This window comes from Mesoplodon mirus (assembly GCF_964341445.2).
Source record: "Mesoplodon mirus genome assembly, chromosome: 3".
In the NCBI taxonomy this organism is placed as follows: Eukaryota; Metazoa; Chordata; class Mammalia; order Artiodactyla; family Ziphiidae; genus Mesoplodon; species Mesoplodon mirus.
In genome coordinates this window covers 9,148,731-9,160,600 of record NC_138978.1, presented here as the reverse complement: position 1 = coordinate 9,160,600, position 11,870 = coordinate 9,148,731, and the positions used below count along the sequence as shown (strand labels likewise).

Here is an 11,870-nt window from a genome sequence, read left to right as displayed (position 1 = left end):
GTCCACCCAACCCCGCCAGCTCCCCCCGCCGCGCGCCCCCGTTCCCGGCCAGGCCCATTTCTATACAAGGCCTGCTGTCCCCGGCCTCCACCCCTCCGCGCGGAGAGGTGCATTCCCCCGCCCTGAGCTCAGCGGGCCGAGCCGGAACGCGCCGATAAATCAGAGATAACCCAGAGGGGCAGGGCTGACCCGGCTCTCAGGACGGGGGATAAAAGGCCGCGGTCGCCCGAGGACCCGGCAGGTGAGACGTGAACCGGGACCCAGCGCAGCGGCAGCGGCGGCAACCTCTCTCCGCCCCTCCAGCGACATGGACCCCCAGACGACGCTGCCCCGGGCGCTCATGCTCCTTCTGTTCTTGCACCTGTGGCTGCCAGGCTGTCATTCCTACCCGCTAGGTGGCCCCGGCCCGGCCTCGGAGCTGCGCGGGATACAGGTGAGCGCTGCCGAACTGCATAAAGCCGGCTCGCCGGGAGGGCACCGGCAGCAGCAATTAACGGGTCCCCACCTACCCCCACCCACGGTCCCAAGAGGTCCCCACCCTCCCTTGGGAATTAGTGATAAGAGAGTGAGAAAGCGGCGAGGCTGGGTGCGGGACCCCCGTCCCCAAGGCGGTCGGTTTGCCTTGGCGCCATCGAGGGCGGCTGGGCCCAGGTGCGGGTTCCTGAGGCTCCGCCTCCCCCACCCATCGCAGGAGCTGCTGGGCCGTCTACGAGGCAGGGTCTTGGAGCTGCAGGCCGAGCAGATGGACCTGGACCCCCTCCAGCAGGGCCACGGCCTCGCAGAAGCCTGGGAGATCCGGGCGGCCGCCCCCCCGGGGCTCCTCGGGCCCGGCAACAGCGTCCTCCAGGCCCTGCGGGGAATACGCAGCCCCAGGATGCTGCGCGACTCCGGCTGCTTTGGGCGGAGGCTGGACCGGATCGGTTCCCTCAGCGGCCTGGGCTGCAATGGTGAGCACCCACCCCCATTGCCACCGCGTGCTGCCTTTCTGGGTTTGATGTCTCTGGGGACCAAACTTTGAGCAAAGGACACTTGGATATCACTCTTTCTTGCTGACAGTCCTCAGGGTCAGGGAGCGCCTTTCTGGAAATATTAAATTTTGACAACATTCATTACCATGCCTGTGAGTTCCCAGCCACCTTCTAACCACCTCCTGCCTCTCTTACCAAAAGGGGCAGAATCACCTTAGGATGTAACTCGGTCATCCCATGAATTACATCCATGTAATTCGGTCAATTGCCTGGCAGCCTCTTCTTGGTGCAGAAAGAATATTAAACATTTTCCTCCTGGTTTCCCCTGAACTGTCTAGAGCTGCAAGGGCAGAGGGCAGGATCACCAGGGTGATGGTAATCCCCAGTTTACAAGGAGGAAAGCAAGGTCCAGGGAGATAGATTATTCCAAAGCCTCAAACATCCAGATGAACTGAACAGGGGGGAGGCACAGATGGCACATGGTGAGGGGAAGCTCAGGTCCTGCCTGTCTCCCACCCAAATGTAATCATCACTCTCTCTCTTCCCCACACAGTGCTGAGGAGGTATTAATAGAAGGTCCTGGCTGCATTTGATTCTCCCTCAACCCCCTGCTCCCCTTTGAAGCAACTCCTATTTATTTTTACTTATTTATTTATTTATTTGGTTGTTTTGTATAAGATGGTTCTTATCTTTGAGCACAAATTTTCCATGATGAAATAAAGTCAATATTATAGCTTTTTCTTTTGAAATTGATTTGTCTCAGTGTTCTAAAAAATAATCCGTCATTGAAAAACAGTCAAACCCTGTGTTTTCTTGAAGATCCCAAAGATGTCCTAATGGTGGGGCGGGGACACGGCTTCAAGGGCTGGTCAAACAGTTGTGGGGGGGGACGGGGGGTGGTGGCTGCTTTTCTTTAAGGGCTTTTCATGCTCTGGACTGTCTCTAAATATCTCAAGCACTTGAGACACTTCCCAGAAACTACTTTTCAAAGGCCGGCAGTTTCTCCCTGGGAGTTGAATGGGCTCTGAGGTATTCCTGTGACATGAAGGTGTGTGTCAAGGTATCTGCCCCTTGACAGTAGCCTTCCCTTTGCCTGGAATTCTGCCATTAGAGGCACTCTCCCTGTATTTGTTGTTTCCAGAAGCTCTCAGAGATTGGGGGCGCTTTGTGTGTGTGTGTGTGTGTGTGTGAGAGAGAGAGAAAGAGAGAGAGAGAAAGAGATATGCCAGCTTATTTGCATTCCTGATGGGGGTGAGCCCTCCATCTGCCCCAAACCTCAGGTTCAAGTCTTCAATTCCTGATGTCATCCTGGAAAGGAGGCTTCTAAATCCTGAGCTTAATAGCACTTTCATTTCCTGAGCCCATAAGTTTAGAAGTGCCTGAAAGAGGCCCAGCATTTCAGGGTGCCCTTCCTTTGGGGCCCCACATCTTCACTTCCTCTCTGCCCTAGAGAGAGAAGACCTTTATTCCAAGGCAGAAAAGGAGACAAGCACTAGAATCCTACTGTGTTGCCTTAATCAGCAGGTGGTCCTGGTAGAGGTCACTGCCCTCTCCTCTCAGGGTCCTCCTTCCCCTGCATCTTGGGTTCCAGGCATCCCAGGTCATGCTGCAGAACTCTCTCCTGCTTTCAGGCTCCCAGGCTTCAGTTCATGCAGTTTCCTTTGCCTAGAATGCCTTTTACGGTCCCAGCTCTGCAGGAGGACAGGACTATCATTATCCCCTCTTTATGGATGAGAAAACTGAGACCCAGAAAAGGGAAGCATCTTACCTGAAAGCATTCAGCTGCTAAGTGCCAACACTGAGGTTTGAGCAGAGATCCACGTGACTCTCTTATGGCTTTTGTGCTGTTCTCATCTGATGTTTCTTTGAGTGAGAGGGAAAGAGAAGTGGTGGGTCTTTGTGTTATTTCTTATTTTAACCCAGTGTGCATTAGACATATCTAATGAGATTAAGATTTTGAAAATAAGTTTTTAGGACCAACTTATTTTCCAATAAAACTTTGAGCCATCTTTGCCTAATGTTTTTGACCCAGGACGGTAATGAGTAATTAGCACGGTTAACATTTATAAAGGCCTCACTATGTACCAGGCCCAGTTCCATGAACTCATGTTAGTCCTTGCAACAACTATGCAGGAAGAACTCTTATTATCCTTCATTTTACAGATGGGGAAATCGAGGCACAGAGAGGAAATGTGACTTTCTCAGGGTCCCGCAGTTAGTAAGTGGCAGAACCAGGATTCAAGCCCACGCATACTGGTCCAGCAGCCAGGCCCCTAACCACTGCACAGCCCAACCGTTCCCAAGCCAGTGAATTAGGCTTGCTGGTGGGTTGGAAGTTCCCCCTCTTAATGGCATCCCTCAGTTCCCCATTTGGGGCTGCTGCGTATTGGCCACTTTCTCCCCCTGCTCAGGTGATGAAGACAGACCCCCTCCCAGAACGCCCACTCTACAAACCCAGCCAGCACTTCAGAATTCTTCCAGCTAAGTCCAACTCTTCCATAAATAGGGCTCAGGCAGTGGAGTCTGTATGTATAATACAGATATATCCTGTTACTTGAGCCTTTTCCCCAAGCAAAAGTCCAGGAAGAGGACCCCAAAACAAACTGTGAAGGAAGCAAATATGCCTTCTGGAGGATGGGGAGTGGGTGGCTTGATGTACCCGATGAAGTGACATCTCATTGAGCTCCCCCTGTGTTTGGTGTTTGCGGGCAGTGCTGTGGCACATGCATCATCTATGGGTGCCCTTTAGAACCAGCCCTCCCTAACCTGTGACCCTGGCCCCTTCAAACACATCCCCATGTAGCTATAGCCATGGCCTTAACCTCCCTGACTTTCCTATTACCAAACTTGTCCTCCAAAGAAGCTGCCAGATTATGTATCTCCATGGATGCTTGTCACTGTAATCTACCCAGAAAGACATGTTGGTGGACACAGGCCCAAGGATGCCTAGCCCACGGCTTCACAGCTGGAAGGAGCTTCAGTAGAGGGTAGACTGGCTTTGCTGGGTCTCCAGTTTTGAGGTTACTGAAGTCAGGACAGTGTTGGGCCTGAACGCTACATCTCATGTCACTGATTCTGCATTCCCCTCTCCATCCCTCTTGTGGCAGCTTTGACTTTTTTTTTTTGAGCCACGCCACGCACCTTGTGGGACCTGGGACCTTAGTTCCCCAACCAAGGATCGAACCCAGGCCCTCGGCAGTGAGAGCACGGAGTCCTAACCACTGGACCGCCAAGGAATTCCCAACTTTGACCCTTCTGAGAATGATTTGTGGCAAGAAAGAAAAATGCATTCTTTCCTCAGGCAGAACCAGGTCTAAACAAAGTCATGAACTTGGCCATTTGTCTTTGTTCGTGTTGCAGTTCTCAACCTTCTATCCCTGTGTCTGTAGGATTTTTCATGCAATCAGTGCTTTTCCACTAAGTGGCCCATTTCTCCTGTGGGGTCAGGAGCCAGGCTCCATACAGCTGCCTGGGCATCCTGGAACATTTCAGCCCTGGGACCTTGTCTCCCACTCTTGTGCCCCCAGTATCTTGTCTCTGGCACTGCCCTTGCTGCTTCAGTGCACACCAGCCCTAATTTCATCCAGCAGCACTGCACTTTCCTGCCCGAGGACTTTCTCTGGCAGCCAGAGTCCACTTCCTGTGGGCAGGCAGGAAGTGCTGGGGAATTGACATGGACCAGGAGCAACACTCAACCAACACCTAGGAGCGCCCTCTGTTCACGGGTGGTGTATATCTTTCACTGGTTACTGGATTTCTCTGCGGGGGTTTGGGATTAAGCTGCAACTGCCCACGGTGATCCGTGCAGCTAAACTCCTTCTCTCCCTGGTCACTTCCCCACTCTCCTGCCAGTATTTCCTGGGATTATCTCCAAAATAAACAACTTTGCTTGAATACTTGTCTCAGATTCAGGAGAACCCAAACTATGACACTCCCGAATGAGTAAACCTTCTCCCAGGGCTCCACCCTCGATGACTTCAGCCCTTGGAATCTTCCTTGACTCCGTTCTTTGGCTGGACCACCCAGGCAGTTACCATGTCCACTCCTCCTTCCTTCCCTCACCACTCATATTGGCGCACCAGCTTCCTAACTGGCCTCCCTGCCCTGGGCTCCCCGATCTGGTTCTTCCTGCATCGGGGGAGAGAGCAGAACCTTCATGCCTTAGCCAGCGGGTGACCCCCCCTCCCTGTGAGGCCCCTAGGGAGGGCAAGGTGCAGGGGTGGGCCCTCATGTATGTCCTTGGGTGGTATGCTGGAGGGGGTGTTTGTGAATCATGGTCATTGTGGATGTAATTAGTTGAGATGAGGTCATACTTGAGTAGGGTGGGCCCCTATTCCAATATGATTAGTGTCTTTATAAGAAGAAAAGAGAGAAACACAGAGAGGGAAGATGGTCATATGATGACAGAGACAGATTGGAGGGATGCATCTACAAGTCAAGGAATGCCAAAGATTGCCGGCAGCTACCAGAAGCTGCAAGAGACAAGGAAGGATCCTTCCTTACAGGTTGTGGAAGGAGCCTGGCCCTGCTGACACCTTGATTTCAGACTCTAGCTTTCAGAACTGTGAGACAATCCACTTCTGTTGTTTTAAGATACCCAGTTTATGGTACTTTGTTACAGCAGCCCTAGGGATCTAATGCAGTGCCCTCTCCTTTTCTCTCCTCATAGACTGTTCGAAGGTGCTGGGTTCCACAAAGCTCTCTGGACATGTGCAGCATGACCAACCAGCCGACCAACCAACCACTAAGTTGTTTTTGCAAAGCTGTGACCAGCTTGGTAACATATCACTTTATATTTGCTCTTTCTCTTTCCTTACCTGTGGTGGGCAGCCTCTGAGATGGCCCCCACTGATGCTCATCTCCTGGTATTCATCCCTTGGTAATCCCCTCCTTCTGAGTATGGGCTGGACATTATGACTCACTTCTAATGAACACAGTACAACAGAAATGATGGGGTACCACATCTAAGATTAGGTTACAAAGAGATGATGGCTTATATAATGTTTCCCTCTCTACCTAAAGGAAGTCAGTGGCATCTCTGTGGAGAAGCCCACGCAGTAAGGAACTGACATCTCCAGCCAACAGTCAGTGTGGACCCAAAGACCTGCCAACAGACACAGGAGTGAACTTGAAAGTAGATCCCCAGCCAAGCCTTGAGATGACCGCAGCCCTGGCCAACATCTTAATTGTAGCCTGTGTGAGCTCTGAACAAGGGGCACCCAGCTAAAGCAGAGCCAGATTCCTGGTCCACGGGAGCTATTAGATAATAGATGTATAGTTGCTAGGGTTTGGGGTAATTTGTCACACAGCAGTTGTTGACTAATACACTATCTCACTTCCCTTTGCTCCTCACTCTTACTTCCCTTGAACTAGAACCCCCATAAAGCTTTAGCAAATCAACTTGTCTTGGGCCTTTTTCCTGGGGAAGCTGCCCCCAAATTCCAGTCTCTGTGACCTCCATGTTGCACCAGAGAAACAGAACTTCGTTTTCAAAGTCCAAAGCAACCATTCCTAAATACGCACCAATGTCCTACCAATTTCTCCCAACTGGGGCTTCTGCTTTAGGCTATTTAGGTCTAACAGACTTGTCCCATGAATGTAATGGGTTTTTCACACCAGTTCTGCCCACGTGTGACGTTGCTGGGCCCTCACGGCTCCCCAAGGCAGCCCACGGCATCCCCATGGAGAGTCATGAAACCAAACTGGGCTAAAAACTGGAGTTACCCCATTCTGTATCCTCCCACCTATCTGCAACCTTTATTCCATCATATGACTAAGATGACTTCTTTCCAGTGATAGGGAAACAAAGCCTTTTGATTTTTTCAGCTAGTGGGAGAGGTGGAGGTGGAGGGTGGACCTGGTCTTCTGTGCCCTTTGCTTTTCTTCTCTCTCACTCCCACAGGCTGGCTTCTAAACACCCCATTAAATATTAACTCCTCCACACATACCCCCCGAAGTGGAACAGGGGCACGAAAATGAAGAGAAACTGTACGTCAAGGCATTTTCCATTTCAGGGACACGTCAAAGGCTTTAAGAGGGTTGGGCGGTAAGTGTGTTTGGAGATTGTCTGTTTTCCCTGGGCCCTGTGAGTGCAGGGGCTGGTGCTGGTCCTGTACAAAGCCAGGGCAATAAACCTAAGTATTCTTTTCTTTGCCATCCACCTTCCACAAAAAACCAAAAACAATAGAAGGAACTCAACAAATGACACTCGTGCCCCACTCCAGTTTCACTCTGGAAGACAAAACGTAACTTTAATAAAAGGAGCTGGGAAAATTCTGAAATTCTCCTTCTGGAACCTTGGACGGGATTTCCGCTTTTCCTTGGGCCACCAACAGACTTCAGAAGTGGCTCAGGACGCAGGAACAGCATCAGCCCCCAGAGGCCAAGCCATGGCAGAGGCCACCTGCCATGATGCCCTTCCGGAAGTCTTGCCTGCATCAAGGGTCTGTCTCAAAGGGTATCTCCAGGAGACGGGCTGTGTGACGCACGCAGCAAGGAGCATCAGTTCCCCCAGGGTGGCTGCTCACTGAATCCTCTGCTAATAATAAACCTGCCACCCGAGCTATTAAACTGTGAGCACATTCCAGAGACTCGTCAGGATAGAGCGGTTCTTTGCCCCCAGCGCTCCTACTCAGAATTGCACTCATTTCAGATTTCAAGTTGAGTTTGGCCGACCCAAATCTTTTCTCCTTTAGAATAACCCCCACCCCGCCATCGAACACCTCTCATGACCCCTGGCCACGTAATACCCGCATTTCCTGCCCTTTCACTGAGTAACAGCCTCTCTCTCTGATCAGCCAAGGAGTGAGCACAGTTGGGGGAGGGTCCGGCCAGGACAGAGCTGTCATTCCACCTACACTTCCTGAGCTTCTACAGGGTAGATTGAAACATGTTAGGTGTGTAAATAGGTCATGGGGCTTGGATGTGGTGCTTTCCTGAGATAGTCCACATACTTGCAGACTTGCCAAGCACGCAAAGCTGAAGTTCCAGGGCAGGGGGAAGGCAAGGAGGTGCTCGGAGGCAACCTGAGAGGCTGGGATTAGGGTGGTGTTTAATCAGGAACTGAGACTAAAGGGCTTGTTAAGGAACCTTCGTGCAAAGAAGCAGCGGGATCTGGGAAGTGGGCGGAGAGTACAGGCGTTGGCGTCAGACCTGGGGTCCGAGTCCTGGTTCGGCCGAGTGACATTGGGCAAGTGGCAGATGCTCTCAGTCTCAGTTCTGTCCCTCTATGAATGGGGACAATACTACCCACCTTCTGGGGCTGGTGACGAAAAGGAAAAAATCCATATAAAGCTCTCAGCACGGTGCCTGGCACATTCCAACCAACCAGTGAGGACAACCATTGTGAGCATCGTGCAACTATATAGCAATTCACACTTCAAAATACGTTCACATATTAATAGCTCTTATGAGCCTCACAGATGAGGAGAATAAGGCCCCAAAGATGTATGCAATTTGGCTTGTTTGGGGCTGCAATGCAGGGTTCTCATCCCTTCAAGTGTAATGTTTCCCCCGGATACATTACATTGAAGAATGTAGAGCGTTAAGTCCAGTGCTTAGTAAGTGGAGGCCACTCATTACATGTGGACAGGCTCACTGCCTGGTACTTCTCTTTTGGGGACCAGGAAAATGGCGGCTTCAGTGGCTCATCGCTTGCCTGGCCTTGGAGAAGCACATGGGAGGTGTTAAGGGAAATTGCATGGGCCACAGCTGCATCCCACCTCGCTCCAGCAGCCAACTTCGCACAGGGGGCTTTCCCAGCGAGGTGTGAGGCATGACAAGCTTCAAGCCCAGAGTCTGAGAAGCAGCAAAACTTCTATAAATGAAAACGCTGGTATCCTCTTAGCATCAATCTCCCCCAACGCCTTGGGGGGAGCCGTGCGGTGAAGTGGGGGAGCTTTGCAGAGGAATGATTGTGTTCCCAAAACTTTTCTTGTGTTTCTATTTGGGGGTGGAGTTCTCAGGACATTTGGTCACATCTGGTTCTGGCTAACTTAGTATTCTAAAAAATAACTCCTTCCTCACCTGACCACTGAGAGTGACAGCCAGGTGTCAGGACAGCCCTGTGGAGGGGGAGGTCTGCCCTCACCGCCGATGAGTCAGGTATGAGGCCAGCTGGAGCATCTGGACTAATTTGTCCTGAGCTGAGCTGCTGGCTGCCTGCCATTTCCTCCCCTCCCGCCCTTATTTGGAGCCCCTGACAGCTGAGCCGCAAACCAACGGGGGAGCTGGGCGCCGGCCAACCGTCACCCTCTGCTTCCCCGCATGGGTCCGGTTGCTGATGAGAAAGAAGCCTGAGGCATCGCTGTGAGATAACCAAGGACTCTTTTTTGCTCTTCTCACACCTTTGAAGTGGGAACCTCTTGAGGCAAATCAACAAGAATGTGGCTCCTGCAGCTGGGGGTCCCGGGCTCGTTGGAGCTGCTCAAGGCGGAGGGGCTGTGACGAGCTGGCTGGACTGATAACTTTAAAAGGGCATCTTCTGCTGGCTCCTGGCTCAGCTGCTTTATCGCTGCAAGTGACAGAATGGGGAGGGTTCCATCCCTCTTGTGCTCTCAGAGAGCCAAGGGGCTATAAAAAGAGGAGGCGCAGGGCAGCTGGGAGACGGAGACGGAGGAAGGCCACGGGTGGGAAAGCAGAGAGGAGAGAGAAGAGGCAGCAAGCACCAGACCGCTCCTTGACCGACGCCAGCATGGGCCCCGCCACCATCGCCGCGAGCTTCCTCCTCTTTCTGGCATTTCAGCTCCCAGGGCAAACCGGAGCGAACCCCGTGTATGGCTCTGTGTCCAACGCAGACCTGATGGATTTCAAGGTAGGGCCAGGAAAGGGGCACGGTCTGGGATGAGGGGGCTTTGTGACGCTGTGCCAGGCAGTGAGACTTCTCCCTTTCCCTGTTTTCCTTTTGTAAAGAACTTGCTGGACCATTTGGAGGACAAGCTGCCTTTAGAAGATGAGGCTGTGCCCCAACAAGTACTAAGTGAGCAGAATGAGGAAGCTGGGGTCCCTCTCAGCCCCCTTTCTGAGGTGCCTCCTTGGACCGGGGAGGTCAACCCAGCCCAGAGAGATGGGGGTGCCCTTGGGCGGGGCCCCTGGGAAACCTCCGATAGATCTGCCCTCCTGAAGAGCAAGCTGAGGGCACTGCTCGCTGCCCCTCGGAGCCTGAGGAGGTCCAGCTGCTTCGGGGGCAGGATGGACAGGATTGGAGCCCAGAGCGGACTGGGCTGCAACAGCTTCCGGGTAAGAGGAACTGGGGATGGAAATGGGGTGGGCGGGAAGGAAATTGTGGTTTTGTTGAGGTTCAAACCTTGTGAAAGAATACCACCAGGGGACACCTTCAGCAGGAAAGGGAACAGCATAGACGCTTACTCCCTTTGAAATTTCTGTCCCAACTGGGTAGGTGCCCCATGAGTCTCAGAACCATGATACCATCCTCAGCTACAGTCTGCTGAGAAAATGCTAAGAAGAAAAGAAGTTACTGCTAGGAGCACTGGGAACTTAATACGTTCATGGGGCCAAGTCACCTGCGTACTGCTGATTGGCAGTTCATGTCCCTCGAGGAACTGTCAGATCCCGAAGGACCGGAATTTACCAGGATTGACTTTACTAGCTTCTCATGGGCAATTTGTTTACCAGTTCGTGGAACTCAGAGGGTCATCAAGCTGGAGCGGGGGCTGGTGGGAAGGGAGCACGGTCCTATGAAGCTGACTTTTTCCAGTGGAGGCAGGTCACCAAGCCAAACACGTCTCTGCTCTCTTTGTAGTACCGAAGATAACGGCCAGGGAGGAAAAGGCAGGCCAGGCCCCCGGCAGACTTCAAGAGACCCTCATCCCCTGGGATCTCTCAACTTTGTCCCATCTCGTTGCCATCAAGTTGAGTTGTGACCAGCGTCCTATTCAAGCATCAGCCTCCTGTCAACATTTCTCACATTTTATGCTAAATGTAGATAAAGTGGTTTAGTTGTGGCTTCTCCACCTCTCCCACCCATGCGTTAAATTTTAATCACCTGTTACTGACATCGGTTTGAAAATGAATAAACTTCAGCACCACGGACAGAAGCTGGAGGCTTGGTGTGATTTCTTTCATTTCCTGGGGAAGGGAGTTCAGCCTGATAGTCCTTATCATTTTACCTTTTGTCCAAGAGAATAATGCTCAGTTCTTTTCTTCCTCCTTTTTTAAAAAAATAATAAACCTATTTTGGGGAGCAGTTACAGGTTCACAGCAGAACTGAACAGGAAGTAGAGATTTCCCACATATCCCTGTCTGTCCCACGTGTACATCCTCCTCCATTATCAACATCCCTGCCAGAGTGGGACATTTGTTACCATGGATGAACCTACAATGACACATCATGATCACTTAACGTCCATAGTTCACATCGAGTTCACTCTTGGTGGTGTACACTCTATGGGTTTGGACAACTTCGGCTTCCTTTCGTTTCTCCCTCCGTGAGCACGTGTGTGTGTGTGTGTGTGTGTGTGTGTGTGTGTAGGGGGTCGGGTCTCAAACCACAGCTCTCAACTTGCTCTCACTCACACTGCAGCCTCATCATGGATCCTGAAAAAGCCCCTGGAGACCAAAAGGGCATTTATCTTTATATTCAGATTTGCTCACATTCAGGGCACTTATTTATTTATTTATTTATTTATTTATTTTTTATTATAATTTTTTTTTGCAGTACGCGGGCCTCTCACTGTTGTGGCCTCTCTCGTTGCGGAGCACAGGCTCCGGACGCGCAGGCTCAGCAGCCATGGCTCTCGGGCCCAGCCGCTCCACGACATGTGGGATCTTCCCGGACGGGGGCACAAACCCGTGTCCCCCGCATTGGCAGGCGGACTCTCCACCACTGCGCCACCAGGGAAGCCCAGGGCACTTATTTATTGAAAAGAAAATTTACAAACATCT

At 51.8% G+C, this 11,870-nt stretch overlaps 2 protein-coding genes across 2 annotated transcripts; both read left to right on the top strand.

Moving 5' to 3' along the window:
* Nucleotides 1-307: 307 nt before the first annotated feature.
* Nucleotides 308-8,739, top strand: NPPB (natriuretic peptide B; the record flags this gene model as incomplete). The annotated part of the gene is made up of 3 exons (XM_082612095.1): nt 308-433; nt 692-947; nt 8,594-8,739. The coding sequence occupies 3 exons, from the start codon at nt 308-310 to the stop codon at nt 8,737-8,739; spliced, it is 528 nt and encodes a 175-aa protein (XP_082468221.1).
* Nucleotides 8,740-9,660: 921 nt separating this feature from the next.
* Nucleotides 9,661-10,740, top strand: NPPA (natriuretic peptide A; the record flags this gene model as incomplete). The annotated part of the gene is made up of 3 exons (XM_082612094.1): nt 9,661-9,780; nt 9,879-10,205; nt 10,729-10,740. 3 exons carry the CDS (start codon nt 9,661-9,663, stop codon nt 10,738-10,740), a joined length of 459 nt encoding a protein of 152 aa, XP_082468220.1.
* Between the last annotated feature and the right edge of the window lie 1,130 nt (nt 10,741-11,870).